Source organism: Rhipicephalus sanguineus, chromosome 6 (assembly GCF_013339695.2).
Source record: "Rhipicephalus sanguineus isolate Rsan-2018 chromosome 6, BIME_Rsan_1.4, whole genome shotgun sequence".
NCBI lineage: Eukaryota > Metazoa > Arthropoda > Arachnida > Ixodida > Ixodidae > Rhipicephalus > Rhipicephalus sanguineus.
Window position 1 is genome coordinate 39,975,053 of NC_051181.1, and position 14,548 is coordinate 39,989,600.

General features: G+C 44.5%; 2 protein-coding genes across 2 annotated transcripts in view; one reads left to right on the plus strand and one right to left on the minus strand.

Annotated features, from left to right (window-relative positions):
- Positions 1-320: 320 nt before the first annotated feature.
- On the minus strand, positions 321-6,369 carry LOC119395720 (39S ribosomal protein L21, mitochondrial). The gene is made up of 2 exons (XM_037662730.2): positions 5,981-6,369; positions 321-3,366 (listed from the first exon to the last, which is right to left on the minus strand). The coding sequence occupies exons 1-2, from the start codon at positions 6,350-6,352 to the stop codon at positions 3,100-3,102; spliced, it is 639 nt and encodes a 212-aa protein (XP_037518658.1). The 5' UTR covers positions 6,353-6,369; the 3' UTR covers positions 321-3,099.
- A 1,702-nt stretch (positions 6,370-8,071) lies between these two features.
- LOC119395721 (derlin-1) overlaps positions 8,072-14,548 on the plus strand; it is a 32,685-nt gene continuing 26,208 nt past the window's right edge. The window contains exon 1 of the mRNA XM_037662731.2: positions 8,072-8,377. Within this exon, the coding sequence (XP_037518659.1) occupies positions 8,225-8,377 (153 nt within the window). The 5' untranslated portion in view covers positions 8,072-8,224. The remainder of the gene's footprint in view (positions 8,378-14,548) is intronic.

The following is a 14,548-nucleotide window of genomic DNA, read 5'->3' on the forward strand; positions in this document are numbered from 1 at the left end:
ATGACACCTTTAAAAAATGAGTGAGCCTGAGTCCGGCCCGGCCCGCAGCCTCAAGCCCAGGCCCGCGGCTTCAAGCCCGAGCCCGGCCCAGGCCCGCACTTTCAAGCCCGAGCCCAGCCCGGGCCCGCCGGAAAAAGCTTCGGACGGCCCGGCCCGCGGGCCGGGCCCGGGCAGTGCTCTAGATGACGATGTCAGTGGCCGTGCATCATGATGACAACGATGACAGCAAGATGACAGTTGCATCGCCACTCCAACGCCAATGCTGAAAATATGACAAGTGATTATGCTGGATGAAAAGAACTAGAACTAAACATAGTTGAGTTTATATCACTTTAATCAAACTCAAATATTTACATCATCTACAGCTACAATGCACCATACAAACATGCTAACACAGTCCAATAAGTGGTTTCTGATGCTTTTATGATGCGTCCAGAACTTCATGTGTCTTGCTTGCATAGTATCAATGACACAGTGCACATACACATTCAGTAGTATTAAGATGCCTGCCAGTAAAATGCAAAGGCAGAAAGCTTTTTGAAGTAATAGAACAACATTTTCGAGGCGCAGGAGAGAATTCATCTATACACACAAGATAAGCACAAAACTAAGTGGGAAGGACCATGTAGTGGCACGTTGAAATTATCAATGCAAACACCTACCACAATTATTGTCAAGCATTATTTGGGAGAAAGGGTTTTAGGAGCAGTTTGTATTAGCATAAAGAGGAATGACATTTTCCATGACCGAATTTGGAAAAAATATTCTAGGAATTTAATGTAAGACAAACAATCTTCTAAGATTATAACCAAAAGACAAAATATGCATCAGTAAATTGTTATCTTTTAACTAAGCGTATAGGTTCAGTGAAGTTTATTGTGCTTACTCCCACACTTACTCAAAATAAAAATTGTGTGTCAGAGCTCACTATTAGGAAGCCAGCTAGTTGCATCCGTTGAGAGCAAACATATTGCTTTGATAGCGAAGTGTAATATGAAACACACTGTAACATTACACATGGGTCAGTATAAACAAAGCAGATTAGTATGTTTGGACTATGGTTTATACATTGGTGTACAGTACTCACGGATTGTAACAGGACGATGTAGGACTAAGTAACACACACACACTTTTGTTTCCACCGTCTTCAGTTCAGGTCATATCGGCGTAATTTCAACTCGAACGCACAGATCAGAGCCAACAGTATCTTTAGAGACCAGATTCCTCGCAACACGACGTGGTTATCTCGGGCACTTGCACATACCAGTCGTTATACTAAAAAATTCACCGATGATTACGATACTGCCTAATGCAAATTCTGAGCGCAGCTTTGTGTTGAGGCAAGGCTAACTGTGTTTGAAGTTTTGGCTTTCCGCAAAGTACCGACTACGCCATAAATCATAATTTTTGTGAAGTAGGACAGCACCCATTATGCCTTAATTCATGTAAACTGCGGATAAGTGAGCTACCCGCTACACAACTGTAAGGTACTACGTATGAACACTTTTTTCATGCTTCATGTGGCTGATGACTATGAAGACATATAGCTGAGCACTTTGCAGGGGGTGGGAAGCATTAAACCACACACTCGTTACACAATTAGCATTGTGTGATGACTGGTTGTTATTTTACTCTTCTGCCATGCTATATAACATAGGTTAATGAGATTCCTTGAATGACATGACGCCTGTATAGGGTATTTTCACAAATGAGCTTCAAGCACGAGCGTTGCTCCGTGGTAAAATACTTGACTGCCACGCAGAGGACCCGGGTTCAAATTCTATTCGATCTGGGTATTTTTTTTCTCCTCTTATTTTTTCATGTCTATCAGTTACACCACCGACGGCAAAAGTGCTGGCGATGCCACTCAACGCAGGAACTGGCACCTAAGAGCTGCGCTCTAAAAATTTCATGTCACGTTTGAATCCGTGAGTACTGTACATGTAAAATGAGGCATAATAAAGGCAACATATTACCGTCTCCATTAATTTTCTTGCCATTACAGTGCTGTTGTTGGCCTAAGCACTGTACTATTGGCCTAGGTTTAGTTGTAATTACAACTAAACCTAGGCCAATAGTACAGATTTATTGTTTGTACAGCAGCATGCCTCTCACTAGACCTTCCCACTGCATTAATAATTAAAACATTTGAGAACCTCGTGTTATGGACCAACAGAAAAATATTAGAGGCCCACAGTAACAGGATACTCCTGACTAATTATAGTGACCTGGGTTTCTGTAACATGCACCTAAATTTGTTTGCACAAGCTTGTACTTTACACCTACTGAAATGCCAAGACCAAACCTATGACCTCGGCTGAGCAGCGTCATAGCCACCAAGCTGCTGCCATGACTGGAAAACTTGAACTGTGCTAAAGATTGCTTGCTTACATGCACGAGATGATTTCACGACTTGCTACTCGGAAACAGAGAGAGGCGCACCACCCCAAATAATGATCTGACATCGCCTAGTTCCTGTGTTGGTCTGTTTGTGTATGCACCAAAGCTAAAAACCTCACACAAGAAGGCTGGAAAAACTGCTGGTATTGTAGACGAGAATTTTGCAGTTCACACTCCTGTATAGATGCCTTGTGAAACTCCAAACAAGAAGGCTAACTTTACAATTCAGAGTGAGAGTGGCACACTGGTTTGCAGCAGCCCGATAACTGCACACATTGAGAGAATTTGATTGCCAGTTGATAACTTCCCTCTATTTTAAGAGAATAGAATCAGTAGCATGAAAAATAAAGACACTGCGATTGAAGGGCTTAAGCAAACAGAGAACTTAAATAGGTGATAAGCTGTTGTATGTTTCATTGTCATAGTATATGCTGAATTTGTAGTGTTATCATACTCTTTTTGTTTATTCTCTGTCACCCCGTTTCCCCTTCCCCAAGTACAAGGCAGCCAACAGGAGATATCTGGCTAACCTCCCTGTCTTCCTTTTGCCTTCCTCTCTTTATCTCTCTGATCTTGTTTAGCACCCTGGCATGCACAGGGAAGAAACCTCACTAGCTGTTCTGTATCACCAATGCATTTTATCAAGCGATGCTTCAACACATTCAGTGCACAGGTGCCAGTACAAGGAGGCGTAACTGTTCAGTATGACGAGCGTGAGCGGGAACTGTCCTGGCCGTCTGCTGGTGCGTTGACATCTCGAAGCAGCTGAATGGAATTGATGCGCAGTATGGTCTGCGGGTACCGGTAGAAATGGTGCCTCTCGTAACGGCTCCGCTTAACGTAGACGAAGTTTCGCTTCGTTTGGGAGAGCGACTTCTCTACAACGGTGGCGTCGACACGAACGAGGCTGCGGTCAAGCAGAGGCCGTCCTAGGAGTGTGAAGTCACGAGCACCGACCAACAGCACCTAGAAAGGTGTGAAGTTGTAGCAGTAAATGGGTGTACCGAAAAATGGCGTCTGCAGCTCACAGGTGCCTCCATACTGGACAGTGCAAAATTTCTCTTAAATAAGGGCAAATAAAGTTTTAGAAATATAGAATGACAGCCAGACCGATCAGTGAAATGTATTAATGCTGATTTAACGAGTAGCACCGTAATTCTTTTTACATGCATTTAATTTTGCAGCATTACACCATACAAGTGAAGGCAGTCACTTCAAATTCATTATGTAGTTATAGAGTAGTTAGCAAGAACGCTATCTGGACAGTACAGTGACACATGGCTGAACTCCTACAGAAAAAAAACTGTCTCATGACCGAGAACAAAATTAAACAGCCTTTCAGACATAAATGAAGTGAGAATGACAAACACAGCGCTCATTTGTAATTCTCGCTTCACCCTGTCAGAAGCACTGCTCGATTTCACTCCAATAATGTGCCAACCAGCCCACTCTGGCACACTACTGTTGGATGACTTCATTAGGCACTGTTTTCTGGATTGCCTGCCATTCACTTCTCAATGACACAACAAGCAACATGTACAGGCAGAATGGCTGACTGGGCAAGTTGGTGATTCATGATACTTGAAACTTGGATGCCGTTTCGGAAAACTTATCTGTGGGTATTATATGTCATTGCTTTCCAAATAAACTTTCAGTTGGTAGTGTGCGCTTGTCCCTGTCTTCCTTGAGTCCCTGTGTAGTTACACACTCGTATTTCAAATCTTGTGTACAGGCAACCACAGAGTTATTCGAAATGCGGGACAGATGGCCACTCGCCAGCAGGAAAAACTTGGATGACACTTGAGCTTCACACCTTCGAGAGCAGAATGTGATAGCATAATCGCACGTTGCCTTCTCATTCGCTAGACACGCTTGTTAACCTTTTCTTTGGCAGCATGGAAATGATGGGCTGGGGGCAGTCGGAGACAGCTGACAGTAACTACACACAAGCTTTCCCTCCTATATTTGAGGGGCGAAGCACCTTAGGGTCTCGGCGTGTTGGCGTGCGTCGTCTGCTGTCGTGACGGTCCATTTGCTTGAGCACAAGAGACGGCACCACCACCTCGGCACTCGCCGTGTGGCGAGAGAGAGCGAACGGCGCACATTGACTCTGGAAACGCTTTTTGTGATGAACGCTTAACTACCAGCTTGCAAGGAATGAGAACGTGCCCTCGCCCGCGAGAGACAACGCCAACTCAGGTAGTGTCTGCTAGCGAGTTTCTTGATTGAAAAAACCGACTGCTCGTGCTGCACAACCGTTCAGTGGCCACCCCGTATATAAAGGCACTGGATCTTGACCTGCAATGTAGTGCCGGTGGAAGATTTCTCTTGTGCGTAGTTGAATAAAGATTTGCAGCGTGCACATTAACTAAAAGTGGACTGCGGGTCTCTGTGTCTAATCTTACTTCTGTCTCTCATTGCCCATTAGCAGTGATTTTGATGTGGAAAACACCGGTGCACACTGCATGATTTGCTCCTCCACAGGTTTCACGTTAGTGGAGCTGAACCACCCTTCCCTACATGCTTTGCCCCTCCCAGATTTTTTAATTTTTATCAGTTTTTTCTTTTGTTGTGCTTATACCACGAATTTATACCGATGGCAGTTTTTTTTTTTTTTCAAATGGTGCAATTTGCTTTTCGTGTTCCGAATGCATCATGCATCCAGCATCAGTCGCTTTTGTTGGTTAGTCTCTGTTAGAACTTGGGTATTTGTATCTTGCACAACTTAAAAGCCTCGTAATAAATTACGTACTTTGCGTACAGCGCCTAAATCAGACCGCTCACAATCCGGACTTACGCTACCGGCTCAATGGGTTTGTACAGCATCGTCAAAAGTGTTTCAAGGTCCCTTTAAAGAGCTCCTACACAACCTCCGATCATTTTTGAACATTTCAAATAAACGCGCGCATTGAGTGCGGAATGCCGCCACGATGAACAGTGCCAAACGCGGCAGCGCTACGAGCCGCGGGCGTGCCACAAATTATTTTAGAAGAACTTCTTGCTGGGCGAGTTGGTGCATGTCTCTGACGGGTATCGTTGCGCATTCAATCGGACGAACACAGGAAGGAAAAGACAGTAAACGGAAAGAGCGCAAACTATCAACCGGCTTTATTCATTTGGTCACTGCATATATATGCACCTCCTTTTTTTTTTTTCTTGAAAAATATATTTTTTTTTAATGCGCAACGATACCCATCACAGACGTGCCACAAATTACAAGAAACAATTTCTTCTCTCCGGGTCTTTCACTAATCCCCACTGTTAGAGCATTCGCGTCTGGTCATGTCATCCACATTAGAGCCTGTTTGTCCGCTCGAAGGTACGCGCGCTCACCGCTCTTCCTCCTCGCACGATGAGGAGGAGGCGAAGGAAAGAGCGAAACGAGCGAGGGCCTCTCAGATGCACCATCAAGCGCGTGTAACTCCGCTACTACGGCACCGTTTCGAATAATTCTGACGGCTACGTGTTCGTTGTAGACTCGTTCACGACTGCAACACCACAGCTAAATTTTGACCTCTAGGTGATTTGGGGGCCCTTTAATCACGTCGTTTCAGCAGTAGGGTGTGGTAAATGGCGTTACCTTCTCAAGACGCAGCGAGTCCCCGATGTCCACAGGCATGTCGGCTTGAACGAGCACCAGGTCTTCCGCAGTCACCTTGAACTGCTTGCCGTGAACGTAGACGACCGCGAAGAGGCGACCCGTGGAGTCGTCGGCGATCTGTGCGTTGACGCTGTCCAGCACGCGCCGTGTCTCTTCGGCGGCATCGTCGGACGACGAGACCACGCTGCCTTCGACGACGGACAGCCGCGGTGCGGCCGAGCTAGCCACGGGCTTCAGGCGCGTCGCATCCGAACGCAAACCGCAACTCGCTGACCACGCAGTGCCGGCCCCGAATGAGCGAAAGGTCCGCAGCAGGGACGTGCAAACGCTCCAGCTACTGGACAGCGCCATTTTAATCACGCTTGTTTTACAACCAGGGTTGCCAGGTACTCGGAGAGCTACCCGCCAAATTTCCACCCGTTAATAGCCCAAAAGTAGCCAAACGTAATTAATAAAAAATAGCCCAATATAGCCAAAGAGAGCCAATATAGAAAAAGGTTTCTATTTAATATAATTTATACACAGAGAGTTTTATACATGTCTCCAATTGTGCTGCTGCTTGCAAGATCGCGTGTGTGGTGCAGGTAGTAGAAATAGAAAGGAAATGTCACTTTATTTGCTAGAATTTGTTTTCTTGTTGCTCTTTATTAATTTGTTTTCTTTGAAGTGACGATACAGTGTGAGGATTGTAGTCAAAGGAATGGAGAACCCCATGGAGGAGATGAATGTTTTTAGTAATTGCTCCTTTGGTATTTCACGGCCACTACGTTTTTTTTTATGTAGCGGCCGTGGTTTAAAGCAAATAACTAAAGCTAAATGATGCGGATCACATTCAGAGCATAAGTTGGAATCCATATCAAGCTAAGCTAAAGTAAAGCGGTAAATTATAACCTTTAAAATCAACGGTGATGCGTAAAATCTGGTGATAGTAGGCATAGCACAGAAAAACGTTACGATGCTCCAAGTTACTTCGTGCGTGCTATCATGTACACTTCATATTTAAATCCACAAATTTATTCGCCATGAGAAGGAACAACTTAGCAGCATCGCGAAAACCCGGGAAAGGAAGCTTCGCCTTAAAAGGCAGGGAATAGATTCATTATTACTGACTACCGTAATTGCCTGGTGGAGGCTGCTGATACCTAAAGAATGCAAACACACAGGTAAAGGAAGAGTGAAGTAAAGATAACTGTGTACGTAAACACTTGATTCACAACGAACTTGAGGCACAACCACCACTAAAGAGGAGAAAGGGCACTGGAAAACAAGCGTTTGAAGCGAAGGCAGGTAATAGCCCAAAAGTAGCCAAATAGCCAACGACAAAAAATCCCGCCAAGTCCACAAAAATGTAGCCCAATTTGGCTATTTATAGCCCAACCTGGCAACCCTGTTTACAACGTAAAGAGAGATGAGCGTCTATGACTTTTGCGTGAGGGTGGTAGTGCGTGCCTGCCGATGGCATGTCAAATTATTATATTCAGAACACATAACCTCCGAGATTAACGCACTTCTAAAGGAAAAAAAAAAAAAACGTCTTTAGTTTTTTGTATAACTACAGTGTCATACTATCAAAGTATGAAAAGCTATGTTTATATGTGTATACGGCTGCAAATTTCTTTTTTTTACGTATGAAAACTATGAGCCTTCATTGTCGCGTACTCCGCGGTTCTTTCTTTTTGTTGTCTCTTGTTTTAAGAATTTTTATCTTTATCAATTACTTACGCTTCTAGTTAAGTATATCGAGACGAGAGACCACAATCTATCTGATATGCTACTAAACTCTCAGGGGCTATGCTTTTGTGCATAAAAGTGCCAGAAACCAATGGAGAAATGCAGAAACTGAAACGACGCGTCAATTTCGCCATTTATCTACACCGTAATTTATCCAAACGCCACCTATTCGCCAGTATAACTGCGCTAATTTGTTTGAGTCAACACACAGGTTGTACTACTTGCGATTATCCGATTATTCGATTGGGCGTTTTGCGAAATATTCCTAGTGTTGCATTATCCGATTGGAAATGGACCGACGACCCCTTCGCAACTCATCGCCACGGTCACGATGCCAAGGACATCGACATTTTTTGATGGCCGCACGCGCGGCGCTCCGGGCGCTCGAAAGTACACGTCGTTCTAACACCGGGGCTTCTGAGGAGAAAAAATAGGAGGGGTTGTGCTGAGCGGTGTGTGTGCACTCGAAGCCCCGTCGGTAACGACGCAACAATGACGGAGATCGCCGACTGGTTCCGCAGTTTGCCCGTCTTCACGCGCTACTGGTTCGGCCTGTCCGTGCTCTTCCCCATCCTCGGTCGCTTTCGGCTGGTCAACCCGCAACATCTAGTGCTCAGCTACGACCACTTCGTCAGGGGCTTTCAGGTGAGTAAGCTGCCGACGGCAACCGAACGCTGTGCACCATCCTTTCGCTTACCGCAGGCCTCGAACGAGTCGAGGGACCATCGCGCGACGGTACGTCACAGTGACGCACGAAATATGTCGCGTCATGGCCCGCGCGGTGGTCTGCCGGTCGTTTTATGTCTCAAAGCGCTAAGAACGACGACTCGTAGTCAGCCCACGAGTATGCGGGCCGGACGTCGTAGGCTCAAGTGTGCGAGGAGTACCTTCGCCACCAGCGGAATCTTGAAGACGTAATGGAGTGCATTCTCCGCGTAACTCGCGATCGTACGAGAGGGAGACCTTACTCGTTACTTCCGTCAACATTCGGCGCGCAATGAATACGGTTCTCCTTGAAAGGATCCACTTTTGTTGCGTCCCTGTTTCGATGGTCGTGCGTTGTCTGGCGATCACAGACCCCGAATGGCTTGTAGCCGACGTCATTCGTGCGTAAAAGGAAGAAAAACGCATAACGTGACCGCGTTTCGTCATTCGAATAATTTCTTCCGCTTTCTGGCGACATGAGTAGCCGCAGCAGCCAGCGCAATCGAGGTAGTCGTCGCAGAAAGTCAGTGAGCCGTAATGCGCATTTAGTGAAGCTTTGTTTTTGGTCGATTTTCTGCGAGCAATTTTTGTCGGAGGCAACGAGGGTGTTTACCTACACCCTCGGTTGTTGTAAATGTTGTCTTGTTTTGCTTGCTTTCCGTGTTAAAGCAAATAAGCATCAGTGCTTGTCCTTGGTTAAGACGCTTCGCTACTGTGTGAGCCAAGTGAACGAAACTGAAGCTTTACTCCGAGTGCTTATATAAACAGCAACACTGCGCGTGATAAACAACCATAACGCATGTATATAAACATCTAAGATGCAGCTTGCACATCAGTACCTGTCTTTGCTGTTGCATGAGCACACCACCATGACACATCTATCTGGGTGACAGAATCTAATCTTAAATCCCATACTTACGCTGCTGGCATGCACCAGAAGCAATTGTAACACACCATACTCTTCAAGTTTTGGACGCAACCTTGTGTACCTAAATGGCGTATGAGTGGATGAATACTATAAATTGCTCATCGGTGCTATTGCACTGATGAGCTATTTGAGCTGCATAATGAAAAGTGTATAAATGCTATCACAAATTGTTTTTGCCCAGCTATTCATGTTTAATGTGATGGTAATGAACTGCACCATGGTTCACAACGTGGCATATTTCATTAGGAATGTACCGTCAATAGGATTGAGCAGCTGAATAATTTGTGAATGCATTTTTAATGTAATTAACTTCTCAGTGCCTGACGGACTGTTTAATGATAATAAAGGGATGAATAATATATAAAGTAATCAATTTTGATAAGCTGTGTTTGTACTTGGAGCTTAGCATGTAATTGCAACATGGTTAATAGTCTGTCATAGTTCATTAGGAATATGCCAGTAGGGACATTAGTTGCTGATGAATTGATTACTGGCTCTTGGTTAGCTACTAGGGGTGTGTGAATATTTGAAAACTTGGAATACTGAACTGAATAGTGTCCTAAATGCTTAGAAGGAGGGTAACCGCTCAAGGATTCCTGAACAACCTCTCGGGCTTGGTGAAAAAAATACATCCTACGAACAGCAACCACTGCTATGAGCAGCTCAGCCAAATTTTGCAGTTATGCGTGGCATGTAGCGTTTACAAGTGAAGTGCAAAGTTGCCATTTTCTCAAGCACCCTCTGTTCATACCCTCGCTAGGGTGGCTAGAATGGGGAGGTGTGAAAAGCGGCCGCGGAAACCGGTCCCCAATGTGCGCTGATGCCGCAAGGGGTGCTGTACGCAGGGGCGCGTGGCGTTGAGCAGACGACGTACAGCGCAGCCTTGCTAGCGTCGGACGATTATGGCTCGCGCTATTTTTTGCGTGCTACACTTTGCAGCCTTAATCGTTTTCTTTTTACCTCAGCGATTGCGCTAATAAAGCGTAGACTTCCTCCCCCCATTTGAAAAGCAGGGTTCGTATTGCACGCCGAGTAGCACTGCGCGTGCCAGAGTAATATTGCTAGCGGCATTTCGCGCACGCCACTTTTGAGCAGCAAGTTTTTTTTTTGTTCTTTTTGCGCTTGTGTCCTGCCGTTTTACCACTTGCCATTATGTATCACTGCCACTTATTCAAGTCATTTTTAGTGCTTATTCACATGGTTAAGGTATGTCTTTTTTTTTTTTTTAAAAGTGAATTTTTTTACTTTTGATGTTCTGAAAATGTACGAACATACAGAATTGCGGTTCACAAAAAATTACGCTTCTATTTGGTTCTGTTCGAAAGTTATGGTCCTTTTTTTGTGACTACACTCAAATTGAAAATGACATGCTCGGAAAATTTAATTATTGTTTTTCTCGAAACTTGATTTTCAGTAGGTTTTTGTTGCGAAAAAGCTCATAGCTATTGAACAGATCAATATTTTCCCATGAAACTTTCCATGCTTCTTGCTCAGACATTTACTTGCGCCTGTGCAATGAACTAGAATCATTGAAACGATGAATGACTTTTAATGTTATAATACTTCAATTGAAATGCAACCTTCTGAAACAACACGACTTATGGTGGTTTTAGGCTATAATATACCTAATAATATTGATAGCGCAAGGATTCTAGCTCATCGCACAGCGTACATACACAGCAGGGGCGTAGCAAGAATTTTTTTTTATGGGGGGGGGGGGGGGGTGTTCAACCATGTTCGTGCGTGCGTTTGTATGTGTGCGTGTGTATATACATATGCAAAATTGAAAAATTTGGGGGGGGGGGTGGTTGAACCCCCCAACCCCCGCCCCCTTGGCTACGCCCCTGGTACACAGCTATAATGCTGCGAAGCCATTTTTTTGTATGGTTGGATTGGTATAGTTATGACTATTGCCGTGATGGCCGTGTTATGCGTAATATTGGTAATTACATTATAATTACCTTCCGTTATTTTACTGAACGCACTTGCAGAGCCCTTTTAAACTGTTCGCCCAAAGGCAAACACAAAACAATTAATTTGGGTCAGAACCTAAGATTTCTAAAAAGGTGGAAACATACCTAAAAAATTTCCTGCTCTCGCGCTTGTACCCATTACTATGCACTAGCTGCTGGTCAAAACGTCATGTGTTCGTTTTGTCGGCAGGTTGAAAGATTTATTACTTCAAAGGAAACACATTCGTACACGAAGCAAGTTTATTTGAACTCTGCAATAAAGAGCTATCTACAGAACACAGGTCTTAGCCCACTTGGCTTTCTCTTCTTCCTCCTTATGGTTAACCCCCTTTAAAAATAAATGCACCCGAGTTAAGGAATAAAAGTGTACAACATATCACGTTGTACACGCTGTCGTTCACTTCAGACTACGCAATACCAACTAGCCCAACGTCGTTCCCCTCTACGTGCCTTGTGTAGAAATGCTTCTCGCATTGTGTTGCGTTCCTTGTCAGCTGCCTCTCAGCTCTCGGTATCGCACGACCTTACTTCTAAAATAACTCTTTCCACGCCAGTACTCGGAACAAACATGCCTTTTCTGTCGACGACAGTACCCAGAGTTGCAGCCAGGAACGAAGCAACAACGTGCAGTTTTCTTCTTCAGTTTATATCCTCACACCTCAAAAATCCGTGACCCTTGAGCAATAAGCACCACTTGAACGATGAAAAATACGACGCCGCGTTGCCGAGTGCTAGGCTTTCCTCCGGTAATCTACAACGGCGGCGGCCTATAGCCGTACCGGCCGTACCATGCAGCGCCCCTTGCAGCAGCGCCCCTGGCGGCATTGGCGCGCAGAGGGACCCTCTCTGGCAAGGGAAACACGCTGCGCTCAGCACACCTCCCCATTCTAGCCACCCTACCCTCGCTTCTGTCGAAGCTATAGGCGACTGATAGATTTCGTCAAATTGTAAATTCCTTCTGTTAGCTGAAATAAATCTGGAGCAGTGTTTGGATCAGATGCGCTTCTTGCCATGAGGTGCCAGCACTGTGTTTATTCAGTGTGTGTTTAACATCCTGTTGTTGTTTTTTTTGTTTATCTTTTATGGTGTGGAGGCAACGTCCACAGAACACCAAGGCTATAGGATTTCATTTTATTTATTACACCTTAAATGCCCGAAGACATCGCATAAGGGATTCTGATTATTGTTCCCGCCACTCCTACAGTTTGAGTGCTCATGCAATGTTTAATGTGTTCCACTGCCTCATGATGTTCTTCAACATACGTTGGGGAACATACAAGTGCTTTGGAGGATATTTGTACACATTGTTCGTGCAGCAAGACATTTTAGAAAGAATATTTGTAGCTTCAAATAAAATCGCTGACATTCATTGCATATTATTAATAGCTAGTTATTGTTGTTTCAGTTTCCTACATTCACTACTCACCACATAGATGAGGCACAACCCCATGTTTTTGGCATTTAAAACCAAGAACTGAATCACGAGTTCTGAGAGGGTCATGTTCGCACTGACCAAGGAGGAAGGAAAGCATAAGAGAGGCGGTTATGTCACATTTTTGAAGCTAGATATGAGGGCTTCAGCTCACTTGTGCATGCACCGCAAAGAGCAAGGCAAGTAGACAATCCCGCATTGCGCCAGGCCACCACCACTGTCGGCACTGTCATTCTCCACATGGAAATATAATTTTGCAGTACTGAGAGATGCAACAGCACGGTGCCAAAAGGAGAACAGCGAAACTGCGGCACAAGCATTTTCGGAGGAGCTGTGATGTGCTTCCAAAACAGCCACTTACAACTTACAATGAACTAAGCACTCAACCATGAAGACCAACGCTCACTGTAGGCTCCAAAAAGCATACATTATTCGCGAAATCCAGTGACTGCATAAAAATGCGAATTCGCAACTCTACCCGGCCAGCTCTGTCAACAACAGAGTCATACGGGTGGTGATGCAGGCCATAGACAGCGTCACCAAGGAATTCCAGTAGCCCTTGTGAAAGCACGGGACTTCTGCCACACATTTTCTTACGCAGCTCCAATAGCGGAGACCTCTCCTAAGCTTTCCTTCCTCCATGGCACTGACCAAGCCAACCAAGCTTCCGTTTTGCTGCATTCTAGCTGTAGTCTTTTGGTACTACATAAGCAGAATGAGCTGTTTCCACAAACACTGCATTGTTATCATGTGCAAAGATATGTCGAACACGTGCACACTGACAATGAAACTTCTGGAAGTCTCAATTTTCGGTTCCTTATAGCATAAAGCACATGGTTCCTTGCGAAGAATCTCCTATGACACATCTACTGAATATTGGGGGCAATTTATGTATTAACGAATGTTCGTATTGTGTTTATTGGGGTATTTATAACACAGCGAAACTGCGACGTACACGCACCCTCATACAGGAATTTTACAGGTAGATATTACAGATCACTACCCAATCTTTTTTTATTTTGATTTACCTAGTAGTCTTCCCAAAAGGCAATTACGTGGGACGAAATTTAGTCTGTTCGACTATGTTGAGTTAATAGAGCGCACTGATTTCTCTAGCGTCCTATGCTTTTCTGATGCTGAACTAGCGTTGCGTGAATCTGCCCTCATAATTTTGAATGCGGTAAAAGTTTGCACTAAGGATGTACTTTTTACCAAGCGATATGATGCACCACGTTGCCCATGGGTGTCTGTGGGTCTCTTGGATCCCCTATGCAAGAAAGATAATCTATATCGAAAACAAAAAGGCAACCGTTCAACACCCGACTTAAAGAATGTTACGAGACTACTTCTGCGCAGTTAGACAGTGCCCTAAAGCAAGCGAAAAAAAGATATTTTGAACGGAAAATTGACGCATGCACAAACGTTAAACAGAAATCGAATATCATTAATGACTTCCTAAATCGTGATAACAAGACAGCTACCGTCAAGACTATCGCCATCGAGAACAAAATAGTACAAAATCCCGAACAGATAAGTAACATATTTTGTAATTTTTTTTCGTCTTCGGAAACTAATTTAAGTCCTAGAGTGCCACAGCTGGAAAGGCAACCTCAGTCTTGCTTCTTACGCCCTTGTACAACCGATAAAGTGCTAATGGTTATTACACAACTAAAGAACACAGGAGCTGGCCTAGACAACATACACTCAATACCAAACACGTTACGACTGAAGTTATCTGCCATATAGTCAACTTGATTTTTACCGCGGGAATTTCTCCT